At 42.6% G+C, this 13,200-nt stretch overlaps 1 protein-coding gene across 1 annotated transcript in view; it reads left to right on the top strand.

Moving 5' to 3' along the window:
- Positions 1 to 332: 332 nt before the first annotated feature.
- Positions 333 to 13,200, top strand: part of zgc:91999 (uncharacterized protein LOC445104 homolog) — a 21,930-nt gene continuing 9,062 nt past the window's right edge. Inside the window, exons 1-5 of the mRNA XM_037536891.1 lie at positions 333 to 468; positions 2,366 to 2,522; positions 7,115 to 7,350; positions 9,688 to 9,843; positions 11,076 to 11,261. Coding sequence (XP_037392788.1) covers positions 415 to 468; positions 2,366 to 2,522; positions 7,115 to 7,350; positions 9,688 to 9,843; positions 11,076 to 11,261 — 789 coding nt within the window. The 5' untranslated portion in view covers positions 333 to 414. The remainder of the gene's footprint in view (positions 469 to 2,365; positions 2,523 to 7,114; positions 7,351 to 9,687; positions 9,844 to 11,075; positions 11,262 to 13,200) is intronic.

Genomic DNA, 13,200 nt, shown 5'->3' on the forward strand with positions numbered 1-13,200 from the left:
CTGCAGGTTCTCTGAGGAGCTGAGACTGAGTCTCCTGGATAGAAAGAATAGAAGCTGGAATGAAGGTGAAGAGAGACTCACTGACCCTCACAGCTGAGATTTAGTTGTTGATCTCTGTAATTTTCTTTCAGCTTTTTTCTGATGGTGAAAAAGTCCTTCTTAATGGCTCTCTGACGGTCTCTGACTTGTGCACAGTACCGTATATGTGTGTGTGTGTGTGTGTGTGTGTGTGTGTGTGTGTGTGTTGACCTTTTGCGTGTTGTTTATTTTGGGACGTCTCTTCTGGACGGAGGAATGTTTGGGAGGGGATTCTATTCCTGCTGCCAGATTCCAGCACACACTCTCTCTCTCACAGAGACTGCCGTGCTGCTGGAGTGTGTTTAGGTGGGTTTGGATCTGCACTCCCGCAGCAGCATGACGGACCCTCAGAAGGAGCCTCAGGAGGACCCCAACCAGAGCTTCTGGATGGTGAGAGAGCTTCAGAGAGAGACAGTGAAACAGTGCAGGAGCTGGATTAGTCTAACCTGTAATTAGAGCTCTGATCAGAGGTGGGAGACGTCACTACAGGACGTCTGTGGTGTTTATGAGTCTGTCAGAGCAGATTTCAGTATTTACAGAGACGTGTCTACCACAGTTATACATGACCGTCCCACCAAATGCGTTCAGTGTGTCACTGATAGGAGTGCTGAAATCTGATTGGCTGAGACGTTGGGAAATACTTGATATACAGGTGCTTCAGCTGGAAATGGAAACCGAAAACGTAATTGTTCTGTTCTGGGACAGAATCTACCACTTACAATCTTGTTTAGTGCTTAATGATGTTATTCTTCATTCCATGAATCAAACAACTGGAAAAGAGTTAGAAGTTGAAGGTGATTGTTTATGTTTCATTTCCAAACTCTCAACTATCTTTTTAATCAACGGCATCAACCGCCTGGAACAGCTTTCCCAGCTGCCTGTTTAAAAGTAAGAATTCACCATTTGTTCTAATCAGTTTGGAAACATTACGGTGGCCCAGAAACACAAGTACAAAAAGGTTCTGCTAAGAGCAAACTTTTTTTCTTGTTTCTGAGCCATCGGTTGTGATTATTTTTATTTAAAAATGATGTGACTCATTCAACATTAATACAGTACACCTGACCATCTCACCTACAAGAGCTTGCTGGACGTCACATTGCAAAGACATAGGCATTAATATGTGTCTGATTGAGGTCAGGGCTCTGTGAGGCCACTGGAGTTCCTCCACACCAAACATGTCTTTATGGAGCTCCTTTGTGCTCAGGGACTCAGTCCTGCTGGAACAGGAAAGGCTCTTACCCAAACTGCTGACCCAAAGCTGGAAGCTTAACTGTGTACAGTGTCAGTGTTAACATCACCCTTCACTGGAACTGAGAGCCCAAACCCTGAAAAACAGCCCAGCCCATCATCCCTCCTCCACCAAACTCTACTGCCGTTAGCTCCACATTCCGGTAGGTGACGTTCTCTTGACATCCACCAAACCCAGATTCATCACCAGACTGACAGATAGAGAAGCTGATTCATCTCTCCAGAGAACACGGTTCCACTGCTCCAGAGTCCAGTGGCGGCGCTTTACACCCCTCCAGCCGATGCTTGGCATTGTGCGCAGCTGCTCAGCCATGGAGACCCAGTTCATGAAGCTCCTGATGGACAGATCTTGTGCTGATGGTGCTTCCAGAGACAGTTTGGAACACATAATAATAAGGAATAGTTGACTTTTACATGCTACACACTTTGGCGCTTGCCAGCCCGCTCTGTGAGTTTGGGTGGTTTACTGCTTTGTTTCTTTGTTGTTTTCCAGCTCATCATCACATATTCAGACTGACTGACTCTCAGGTGTGGAAACTTCACATCAGAAACCAATGTTTCACATGATTACAGGATCAGCATCACAAAATATACAGCAAAGAGGGAAAATGTACACAAAACATACAAGAGGCTGACAAGTTTCAGTGGTGCTTGGCTGATCTCGGAGTCAACAGCCAACCCAGAGTAATCTAGAACACAGGATGAGCAAATAAACGAGCTGAAGCACACGCACAGCTGTTAGTGGCGCCAGGAGGCCTCCTTTGTCCTTTACCTCTATTTGATGTCACACAAGGAGTGGATCCTGAAGATGTGGAATGGAGTATGGGCTGGAACAAGTGGGTAAGAGCAGAAGACATGGACTAGATTGTGGAACAACACTGGGAAAACAGATCAGATTCACAGACAAACAGCAACAGCGTGACAGCACGGATTACATTCCACACCCTCCTCTAGTAAAATCCAGCTCCGACTGGCTGCAGTGTCAGAGTAATAGACAGATACAGAGTGAAATGTGTGTGTGTGTGTGTGTTTCCTTTAGCCTGGTAACTATGTGGACACAGTGCAGCGGACTCAAAACGGCTTCCAGGTGTGTGAGGACATCGTGGCCTGCTTTAAGGACCGAGCGCGAGTGGAGAAGCGTTACGCTCAGCAGCTGAAAGAGTGGAGCAGCAAGTGGAAAAGTATAGCAGACTCCAGTGAGTATACACACAGTCCCTGGCCACTTTATCAGAAACCTCTCTGTTGTAGCTCCAACCTGCTGGTGTACAGTTAGAGACAGAATCTGTAGATGCACAGACTGGCACAGAGCAAACAGGCCCAGCATCAGGGGTGACTGAGAGATGCCAACCATGCCCCATTAAATCAACCATGCTCCATTAAACCAACCCTGCCCTATTAAACCAACCATGCCCTATTAAACCAACCATGCCCCATTAAACCAACCATTCCCTATTAAACCAATCATGCCCTATTAAACCAACCATGCCCTATTAAACCAACCATGCCCCATTAAACCAACCATTCCCTATTAAACCAATCATGCCCTATTAAACCAACCATGCCCTATTAAACCAACCATGCCCCATTAAACCAACCATGCCCTATTAAACCAACCCTGCCCTATTAAACCAACCATGCCCCATTAAACCAACCATGCTCCATTAAACCAACCATGCCCCATTAAACCATCCATGCCCCATTAAACCAACCATGCTCCATTAAACCAATCATGCCCCATTAAACCAACCATGCCCTATTAAACCAACCATGCCCCATTAAACCAACCATTCCCTATTAAACCAATCATGCCCCATTAAATCAACCATGCTCCATTAAACCAACCCTGCCCTATTAAACCAACCATGCCCCATTAAACCAACCATTCCCTATTAAACCAATCATGCCCCATTAAACCAACCATTCCCTATTAAACCAATCATGCCCTATTAAACCAACCATGCCCCATTAAACCAACCATGCTCCATTAAACCAACCCTGCCCTATTAAACCAACCATGCCCTATTAAACCAACCATGCCCCATTAAACCAACCATTCCGTATTAAACCAACCATGCCCCATTAAACCATCCATGCCCCATTAAACCAACCATTCCCTATTAAACCAACCATGCCCCATTAAACCAACCATGCCCCATTAAACCAACCATTCCCCATTAAACCAACCATGCCCCATTAAACCAACCATGCCCCATTAAACCAACCATTCCCCATAAAACCAACCATGCCCCATTAAACCAACCATGCCCCATTAAACCATCCATGCCCCATTAAACCATCCATGCCCCATTAAACCAACCATTCCCCATTAAACCATCCATGCCCCATTAAACCATCCATGCCCCATTAAACCATCCATGCCCCATTAAACCAACCATTCCCCATTAAACCATCCATGCCCCATTAAACCAACCATTCCCCATTAAACCATCCATGCCCCATTAAACCATCCATGCCCCATTAAACCAACCATTCCCCATTAAACCATCCATGCCCCATTAAACCATCCATGCCCCATTAAACCAACCATGCCCCATTAAACCAACCATGCCCGATTAAACCATCCATGCCCCATTAAACCAACCATTCCCCATTAAACCATCCATGCCCCATTAAACCATCCATGCCCCATTAAACCAACCATGCCCCATTAAACCAACCATGCCCCATTAAACCATCCATGCCCCATTAAACCAACCATTCCCCATTAAACCATCCATGCCCCATTAAACCATCCATGCCCCATTAAACCAATCATGCCCCATTAAACCAACCATGCCCCATTAAATCAACCATGCTCCATTAAACCAACCCTGCCCTATTAAACCAACCATGCCCCATTAAACCAACCATTCCCTATTAAACCAATCATGCCCTATTAAACCAACCATGCTCCATTAAACCAACCCTGCCCTATTAAACCAACCATGCCCCATTAAACCAACCATTCCCTATTAAACCAATCATGCCCCATTAAACCAACCATGCTCCATTAAACCAACCCTGCCCTATTAAACCAACCATGCCCCATTAAACCAACCATTCCCTATTAAACCAATCATGCCCCATTAAACCAACCATTCCCTATTAAACCAATCATGCCCCATTAAACCAATCATGCCCTATTAAACCAATCATGCCCCATTAAACCAACCATTCCGTATTAAACCAACCATGCCCCATTAAACCATCCATGCCCCATTAAACCAACCATTCCCTATTAAACCAACCATGCCCCATTAAACCAACCATGCCCCATTAAACCAACCATTCCCCATTAAACCAACCATGCCCCATTAAACCAACCATGCCCCATTAAACCAACCATTCCCCATAAAACCAACCATGCCCCATTAAACCATCCATGCCCCATTAAACCAACCATGCCCCATTAAACCATCCATGCCCCATTAAACCAACCATTCCCCAATAAACCATCCATGCCCCATTAAACCATCCATGCCCCATTAAACCATCCATGCCCCATTAAACCATCCATGCCCCATTAAACCAACCATTCCCCATTAAACCATCCATGCCCCATTAAACCAACCATTCCCCATTAAACCATCCATGCCCCATTAAACCATCCATGCCCCATTAAACCAACCATTCCCCATTAAACCATCCATGCCCCATTAAACCATCCATGCCCCATTAAACCAACCATGCCCCATTAAACCAACCATGCCCGATTAAACCATCCATGCCCCATTAAACCAACCATTCCCCATTAAACCATCCATGCCCCATTAAACCATCCATGCCCCATTAAACCAACCATGCCCCATTAAACCAACCATTCCCCATTAAACCATCCATGCCCCATTAAACCATCCATGCCCCATTAAACCAACCATGCCCCATTAAACCAACCATGCCTGATTAAACCAACCATGCCCCATTAAACCATCCATGCCCCATTAAACCATCCATGCCCCATTAAACCAACCATGCCCCATTAAAGCAACCATGCCCCATTAAACCAACCATTCCCCATTAAACCAACCATTCCCCATTAAACCAACCATTCCCCATTAAACCAACCATGCCCTATTAAACCATCCATGCCCCATTAAACCATCCATGCCCCATTAAACCAACCATGCCCCATTAAAGCAATCATGCCCCATTAAACCAACCATTCCCCATTAAACCAACCATTCCCCATTAAACCAACCATGCCCTATTAAACCATCCATGCCCTATTAAACCATCCATGCCCCATTAAACCATCCATGCCCTATTAAACCATCCATGCCCCATTAAACCCACTACGTTTTATACCTACTTCTGTAGTGGCAAAAACAAAATAAAAGTAAGCTTTGTTTACTGTTTGTGCCCAAAAGTAAACACTATCCATTAACCTGTTAACCCATTTCTGAGCGTAACGACGTATTCAGAGTAAAAGGGGAGCTGCTCTCACAGACTTTGGACTGACGTCATGATCTCTGAAACTCTGAAGTCAGAATCCCTGTTGGAATCACTGACTCAGAGTAACAGAGTCCAGAAGGGAGGAGTTTACTTCCTCCTGACTCACAGATCTCCAGGCTGATCTCTGACTCTTGCCGTGCTATCAGACCACACGCTTTGGATTATGATGTCTTTGTGAAGGTGAGGACACACAGATTATTCCCAAAAAAGTTTGGACACAGTGAAAAAATAAATAAATAAGTAAATAAAAGCAAAATTAAATGATGTGCAAATCATTTAAATCCTGTATTTAATTGAAAAAACTACAAATGCATCAAATCAAATGTTTAAAGAGAAAGTTTTTTCTTCACTTCTGAAAGACTCCGCCTCTCTGAGCTGCTCTACCCAGTCATGTTACTGACCTGCCGCCAATCAAACACCAGGTGCTTTATTAGCATTTCTCACCTTTACTTTTGTGGAACGTGTTGGCATCAAATTCAAAATGGGCAAAAACTTTTCACAAACAATAAAATTTCTCCGGTTGAATATTTGGTTTGTTGTCTCTGAAGCATTTTCAAAGAAATATAGGACATAAATTATTTGCACATCATTGGATTTTATTTAAATTTTTAAATAAATTTATTTAAACGTCACAATTATTTTGAAAATTGCATTAAACATTAGCCTCGTAAAGCTAAAGAAGCTAAATTAAATTAACATGAATGAATGTCTCTCTCTCTCTCTCTCTCTCTCTGTCTCTCTCTGTCTCTCTCTCTCTCTGTCTCTCTCTGTCTCTCTCTCTCTCTCTCTCTCTCTGTCTCTGTCTCTCTCTCTCTCTCTCTGTCTCTCTCTCTGTCTCTCTCTCTGTCTCTCTGTCTCTCTCTCTCTCTCTCTCTCTCTCTCTCTCTGTGTCTCTCTCTCTCTCTCTCTCTCTCTTCTCTCTCTCTCTCTGTCCTCTGTCTCTCTCTCTCTGTCTCTGTCTCTCTCTCTCTCTGTCTCTCTCTGTCTCTCTCTGTCTCTCTCTCTCTCTCTGTCTCTCTCTCTCTGTCTCTCTCTCTGTCTCTCTCTCTGTCTCTCTGTCTCTCTCTCTCTCTCTCTCTCTCTCTGTCTCTCTCTCTCTGTCTCTCTCTCTGTCTCTCTCTCTCTCTCTCTCTCTCTCTCTCTGTCTCTCTCTCTGTCTCTCTCTCTGTCTCTCTGTCTCTCTCTCTCTCTCTCTCTCTCTCTCTGTCTCTCTCTCTCTCTGTCTCTCTCTCTGTCTCTCTCTCTCTCTCTCTCTCTCTCTCTCTGTCTCTCTCTCTCTCTCTGTCTCTGTCTCTCTCTCTCTCTGTCTCTCTCTCTGTCTCTCTCTCTCTCTCAGGGCCGCTCTATGGTTCCCTCATGCGGGCATTTCAGAGTTTTTTCTCCTCCGCTGAGCGTCTGTCTGTTCTTCATTCGTCCATCTCTCACTCCCTCGTTTCGGAGGATGAAGAGCGTATCCACTCGTGGCAGAAGGAGGCATTCCAGCGGAAAATGTTCTATGGTTTCAGGGAGACATATGACCTTGAGACGGCGTTTGCACGAGTTCAGAAACCCTGGGTGAAGAAACTGAAGAAGGTGAAGAACAGAAACCTTTACAGTGCAAATACAGTCCGTTCTACAGTTTCTCATTAGACTGAATGAATAACTGACTCTAAATGTAGGTATTGTGATATAAACCGAGTCCGTTCTACAGTTTCTCATTAGACTGAATGAATAACCGACTCTAAATGTAGGTATTGTGATATAAACCGAGTCCGTTCTACAGTTTCTCATTAGACTGAATGAATAACCGACTCTAAATGTAGGTATTGTGATATAAACCGAGTCCGTTCTACAGTTTCTCATTAGACTGAATGAATAACCGGCTCTAAATGTAGGTATTGTGATATAAACCGAGTCTGTTCTACAGTTTCTCATTAGACTGAATGAATAACCGGCTCTAAATGTAGGTATTGTGATATAAACCGAGTCCGTTCTACAGTTTCTCATTAGGCTGAATGAATAACCGACTCTAAATGTAGGTATTGTGATATAAACGAGTCTGTTCTACAGTTTCTCATTAGACTGAATGAATAACCGACTCTAAATGTAGGTATTGTGATATAAACCGAGTCTGTTCTACAGTTTCTCATTAGGCTGAATGAGTAACCGACTCTAAATGTAGGTATTGTGATATAAACCGAGTCCGTTCTACAGTTTCTCATTAGACTGAATGAATAACCGGCTCTAAATGTAGGTATTGTGATATAAACCGAGTCCGTTCTACAGTTTCTCATTAGACTGAATGAATAACCGGCTCTAAATGTAGGTATTGTGATATAAACCGAGTCCGTTCTACAGTTTCTCATTAGACTGAATGAATAACCGACTCTAAATGTAGGTATTGTGATATAAACCGAGTCTCTTCTACAGTTTCTCATTAGGCTGAATGAATAACCGACTCTAAATGTAGGTATTGTGATATAAACCGAGTCTGTTCTACAGTTTCTCAGTAGACTGAATGAATAACCGACTCTAAATGTAGGTATTGTGATATAAACCGAGTCCGTTCTACAGTTTCTCATTAGGCTGAATGAATAAACGGCTCTAAATGTAGGTATTGTGATATAAACCGAGTCCGTTCTACAGTTTCTCATTAGGCTGAATGAATAACCGGCTCTAAATGTAGGTATTGTGATATAAACCGAGTCTGTTCTACAGTTTCTCATTAGGCTGAATGAATAACCGGCTCTAAATGTAGGTATTGTGATATAAACCGAGTCCGTTCTACAGTTTCTCATTAGACTGAATGAATAACCGACTCTAAATGTAGGTATTGTGATATAAACCGAGTCCGTTCTACAGTTTCTCATTAGACTGAATGAATAACCGACTCTAAATGTAGGTATTGTGATATAAACCGAGTCCGTTCTACAGTTTCTCATTAGACTGAATGAATAACCGACTCTAAATGTAGGTATTGTGATATAAACCGAGTCCGTTCTACAGTTTCTCATTAGACTGAATGAATAACCGACTCTAAATGTAGGTATTGTGATATAAACCGAGTTCGTTCTACAGTTTCTCATTAGACTGAATGAATAACCGACTCTAAATGTAGGTATTGTGATATAAACCGAGTCCGTTCTACAGTTTCTCATTAGACTGAATGAATAACCGACTCTAAATGTAGGTATTGTGATATAAACCGAGTCCGTTCTACAGTTTCTCATTAGGCTGAATGAATAACCGGCTCTAAATGTAGGTATTGTGATATAAACCGAGTCCGTTCTACAGTTTCTCATTAGACTGAATGAATAACCGACTCTAAATGTAGGTATTGTGATATAAACCGAGTCCGTTCTACAGTTTCTCATTAGGCTGAATGAATAACCGGCTCTAAATGTAGGTATTGTGATATAAACCGAGTCCGTTCTACAGTTTCTCATTAGGCTGAATGAATAACCGGCTCTAAATGTAGGTATTGTGATATAAACCGAGTCCGTTCTACAGTTTCTCATTAGACTGAATGATTAAACGGCTCTAAATGTAGGTATTGTGATATAAACCGAGTCCGTTCTACAGTTTCTCATTAGACTGAATGAATAACCGGCTCTAAATGTAGGTATTGTGATATAAACCGAGTCCGTTCTACAGTTTCTCATTAGGCTGAATGAATAACCGACTCTAAATGTAGGTATTGTGATATAAACTGAGTCCGTTCTACAGTTTCTCATTAGACTGAATGAATAACCGACTCTAAATGTAGGTATTGTGATATAAACCGAGTCCGTTCTACAGTTTCTCATTAGTCTGAATGATTAACCGGCTCGTCTGTGTTCAGTTTTAAAGTTATGAATTATATTTATGGTAAGACTGCTTTTCTCTTTGACTGATGATTTGTTTGTTTGTTGTGTTTGTTTTGATGTTTAGCTGGAAAGCGCTCAGCATGCTCATCATAAATCCTGCGAGAAGGAGCTGAGTGCTCTAGATAAAGAGCGACAAGCCAAACACAACCCCAAGCTCAAGGAACATATGCTCGCCAAGATCCAGCAGGCCCGCGAGAAAGCCACCCAGGACAGAGACAAAGTGCGTTAACTCACTCAGTGCATCCCAGTGAGACGAATCAACTAACTCAGACTCATCAACTGACTCAGAGTAATCAACTCATTCAGATGAATCAACTTACTCAGACAAATCAGCTGATTCAGATGAATCAACTTACTCAGACAAATCAGCTCATTCAGATGAATCAATTTTCTCAAACAAATTTAGCTCCGATGAATTAACCCACTCAGACAAATCAGTTCGCTTAGATGAATCACTCAGGCAATAAATCTCAGAGGAATCTGTTCACCTAGATGAATCAGTTGACCTCAATTAAATATCAGCTGACTCAGACAAATCAACTCATTGAGATTAATTAAATACTCCAGTGATTCAAATCACTAATGACTGATCAGCTCCTTCACACAAATCAACTCACTCAGATGAACCAGCTCACTTAGACAGATCAGCTCACCTTTACCTAGGATGAATCAACTTACTCAGACAATTCAGCTTCCTCAGATGATTCAAGTCACACAGACAAATCAGCTCACGCAGCTGATTCAGCTTACTCAGATGAATCATCTAAGTGAGGTGATTCATCTAGTGAACTGGTTATTCAGAAGAATCAGCTCACTAAAAATAATTGGCTCACTTAGATGAATCAGCTTATTCAGAGCTCACTCAGATAAACCAGCTGAGTCAGATGAATCAGCTCACTCAAATAAATCAATTCACCCAGGCAGATTAACTCACTCCGATGAATCACCTCAGACATCAGATGAATTGGCTCACTCAAACAAATCAGCTCACTTAGACAGTTCAGCTCACTCGGATTAATTAAATCACTCAGACAAACCAACTCGCATGGATGATTCAGCTCACTGAGACGATTCAGCTCACTCAGATGAATCACTTCACTGAGACAAATCATCTCAGACAAGTCAACTCAATCAGATGAATCACCTCACTCATGCAAATTAACTCACACAGACAAATCATCTGAGAGGAGTCAATTCACTTGAATGAATCAGCTCGCTCGGGGTTTTAGTGTCTCTCTGCTCTAGTACACCTGATTCAGCTGTTCGGCTCATTTATGATCTCTTCAAACCTTTTGAACAGGTGTGTTAGATCAGAAACACTGACAGGTCCAGGAGTGAGAAACACTGACCTCTAGTGATGACTAACCAGCCAACACACCCCTGAGACCCTGAGACGGGCGTGAAGCTGCAGGTATGAGGAGACCTCAGGAACATCTCTGTTTGCGTGTTTAGGCTCGTGAACGCTATGAGAAGGTTCTGGAGGACGTGACAGGCTATGCCCCGCGCTACATGGAGGAGATGGAGGCGGTGTTTGACCAATCACAGGAGCAGGAGAGGAAACGCATCAGCTTCCTCAAACAGACCTTCCTGTCCATTCACAGACACCTCGACGTCACCAACAACGACAGGTGTGCGTCCGCGAGGGGCTGAAAATAACAGCAGTGAACAATTAGTGTTCCTGATCCTTTGATTCTTGGAGGAAGCTCACAAATGTTTTCCCCTTGTATCTGTTTGAAAGCAGAGGTTGTGTAATATTTACATTTCCAGCGTTTAGCAGACGCCCTGATGAAGAGCGACATACAGGAAGAGCTTCGTCTGTCTACAGAAAGTCTCTCTGCTGGTTACCAGTAGGTTAGAGAGGAAGACGGTCCTGAGCTCAGATACTGATAGAAACACAGTCACTGATACGGAAAGAGAAGGAGCAGAGCTGAACTCAGAACAATACACCACAATACACTACAACACACTACACTACACTACAACACACTACAACACACTACACTATAACACACTAAACTACACAACACACTATACTACAACACACTACACTACACTGCAATACACTACACTACACTGCAATACACTACAACACACTACACTACACTAAACTACACTACACTACAACACGCTACACTACAACACACTACACTACACTACAACACACTACAATACACTACACCACACTACACTATAATACACTACACTACACTACAACACACTAAACTACACTGCAACACACTACAACACACTACACTACACTACAACACACTAAACTACACTGCAACACACTACAACACACTACACTACACTACAACACACTAAACTACACAACACACTACACTACAACACACTACACTACACTGCAATACACTACAACACACTACACTACACTAAACTACACTACACTACACTACAACACACTACAACACACTACACTACAATACACTACAGTACAATACACTACACCACATTACACTGCAATGCACTACACTACACTACACTACACCACACTAAACTACACCACACTACACTACACCACACTACACTACACCACTCTACACTACACTAAACTACACCACACTACACTACAATACACTACACCACACCACACTACACTGCAATACACTACACTACAGTACTATACACTACACTACACCACACTACACCACACTAAACTACACCACACTACACTACACCACACTACACTACACCACTCTACACTACACTAAACTACACCACACTACACTACAATACACTACACCACACTACACCACTCTACACTACACTAAACTACACCACACTACACTACAATACACTACACCACACTACACTACACCACTCTACACTACACTACACCACACCACACTACACTGCAATACACTACACTACAGTACTATACACTACACTACACCACACTACACCACACTACACTACACTACACTACACCACACTAAACTACAATACACTACACTACACCACACTACACTGCAATACACTACACTACAATACACTACACTACAACACACTACAATACACTACAGTACAATACAATACACTGCACTACAGTACAATACACTACACCACATTACACTGCAATACACTACACTACAGTACACTACACTACACTACACCACACTAAACTACACCACACTACAGTACAATACACTACACTACACCACACTACACTACAGTACTATACACTACACTACAACACACTACAACACACTACAATACACTACACTAAACTACAATACACTACACCACACCACACTAAACTACACCACACTACAATACACTACACCACACTACACTACACTACAGTACAATACAGTACACTGCACTACACTACAATACACTACACCACATTACACTGCAATACACTACAGTACAATACACTACACTACACCACACTACACTAAACTACACCACACTACACTACAATACACTACACTACACCACACTACACTGCAATAAACTACACTGCAACACACTACAACACACTACACTACACTACAACACACTAAACTACACTGCAACACACTACAACACACTACACTACACTACAACACACTAAACT

The sequence above is a fragment of the Pygocentrus nattereri genome, chromosome 3 (assembly GCF_015220715.1).
Source record: "Pygocentrus nattereri isolate fPygNat1 chromosome 3, fPygNat1.pri, whole genome shotgun sequence".
Taxonomy (NCBI): Eukaryota; Metazoa; Chordata; class Actinopteri; order Characiformes; family Serrasalmidae; genus Pygocentrus; species Pygocentrus nattereri.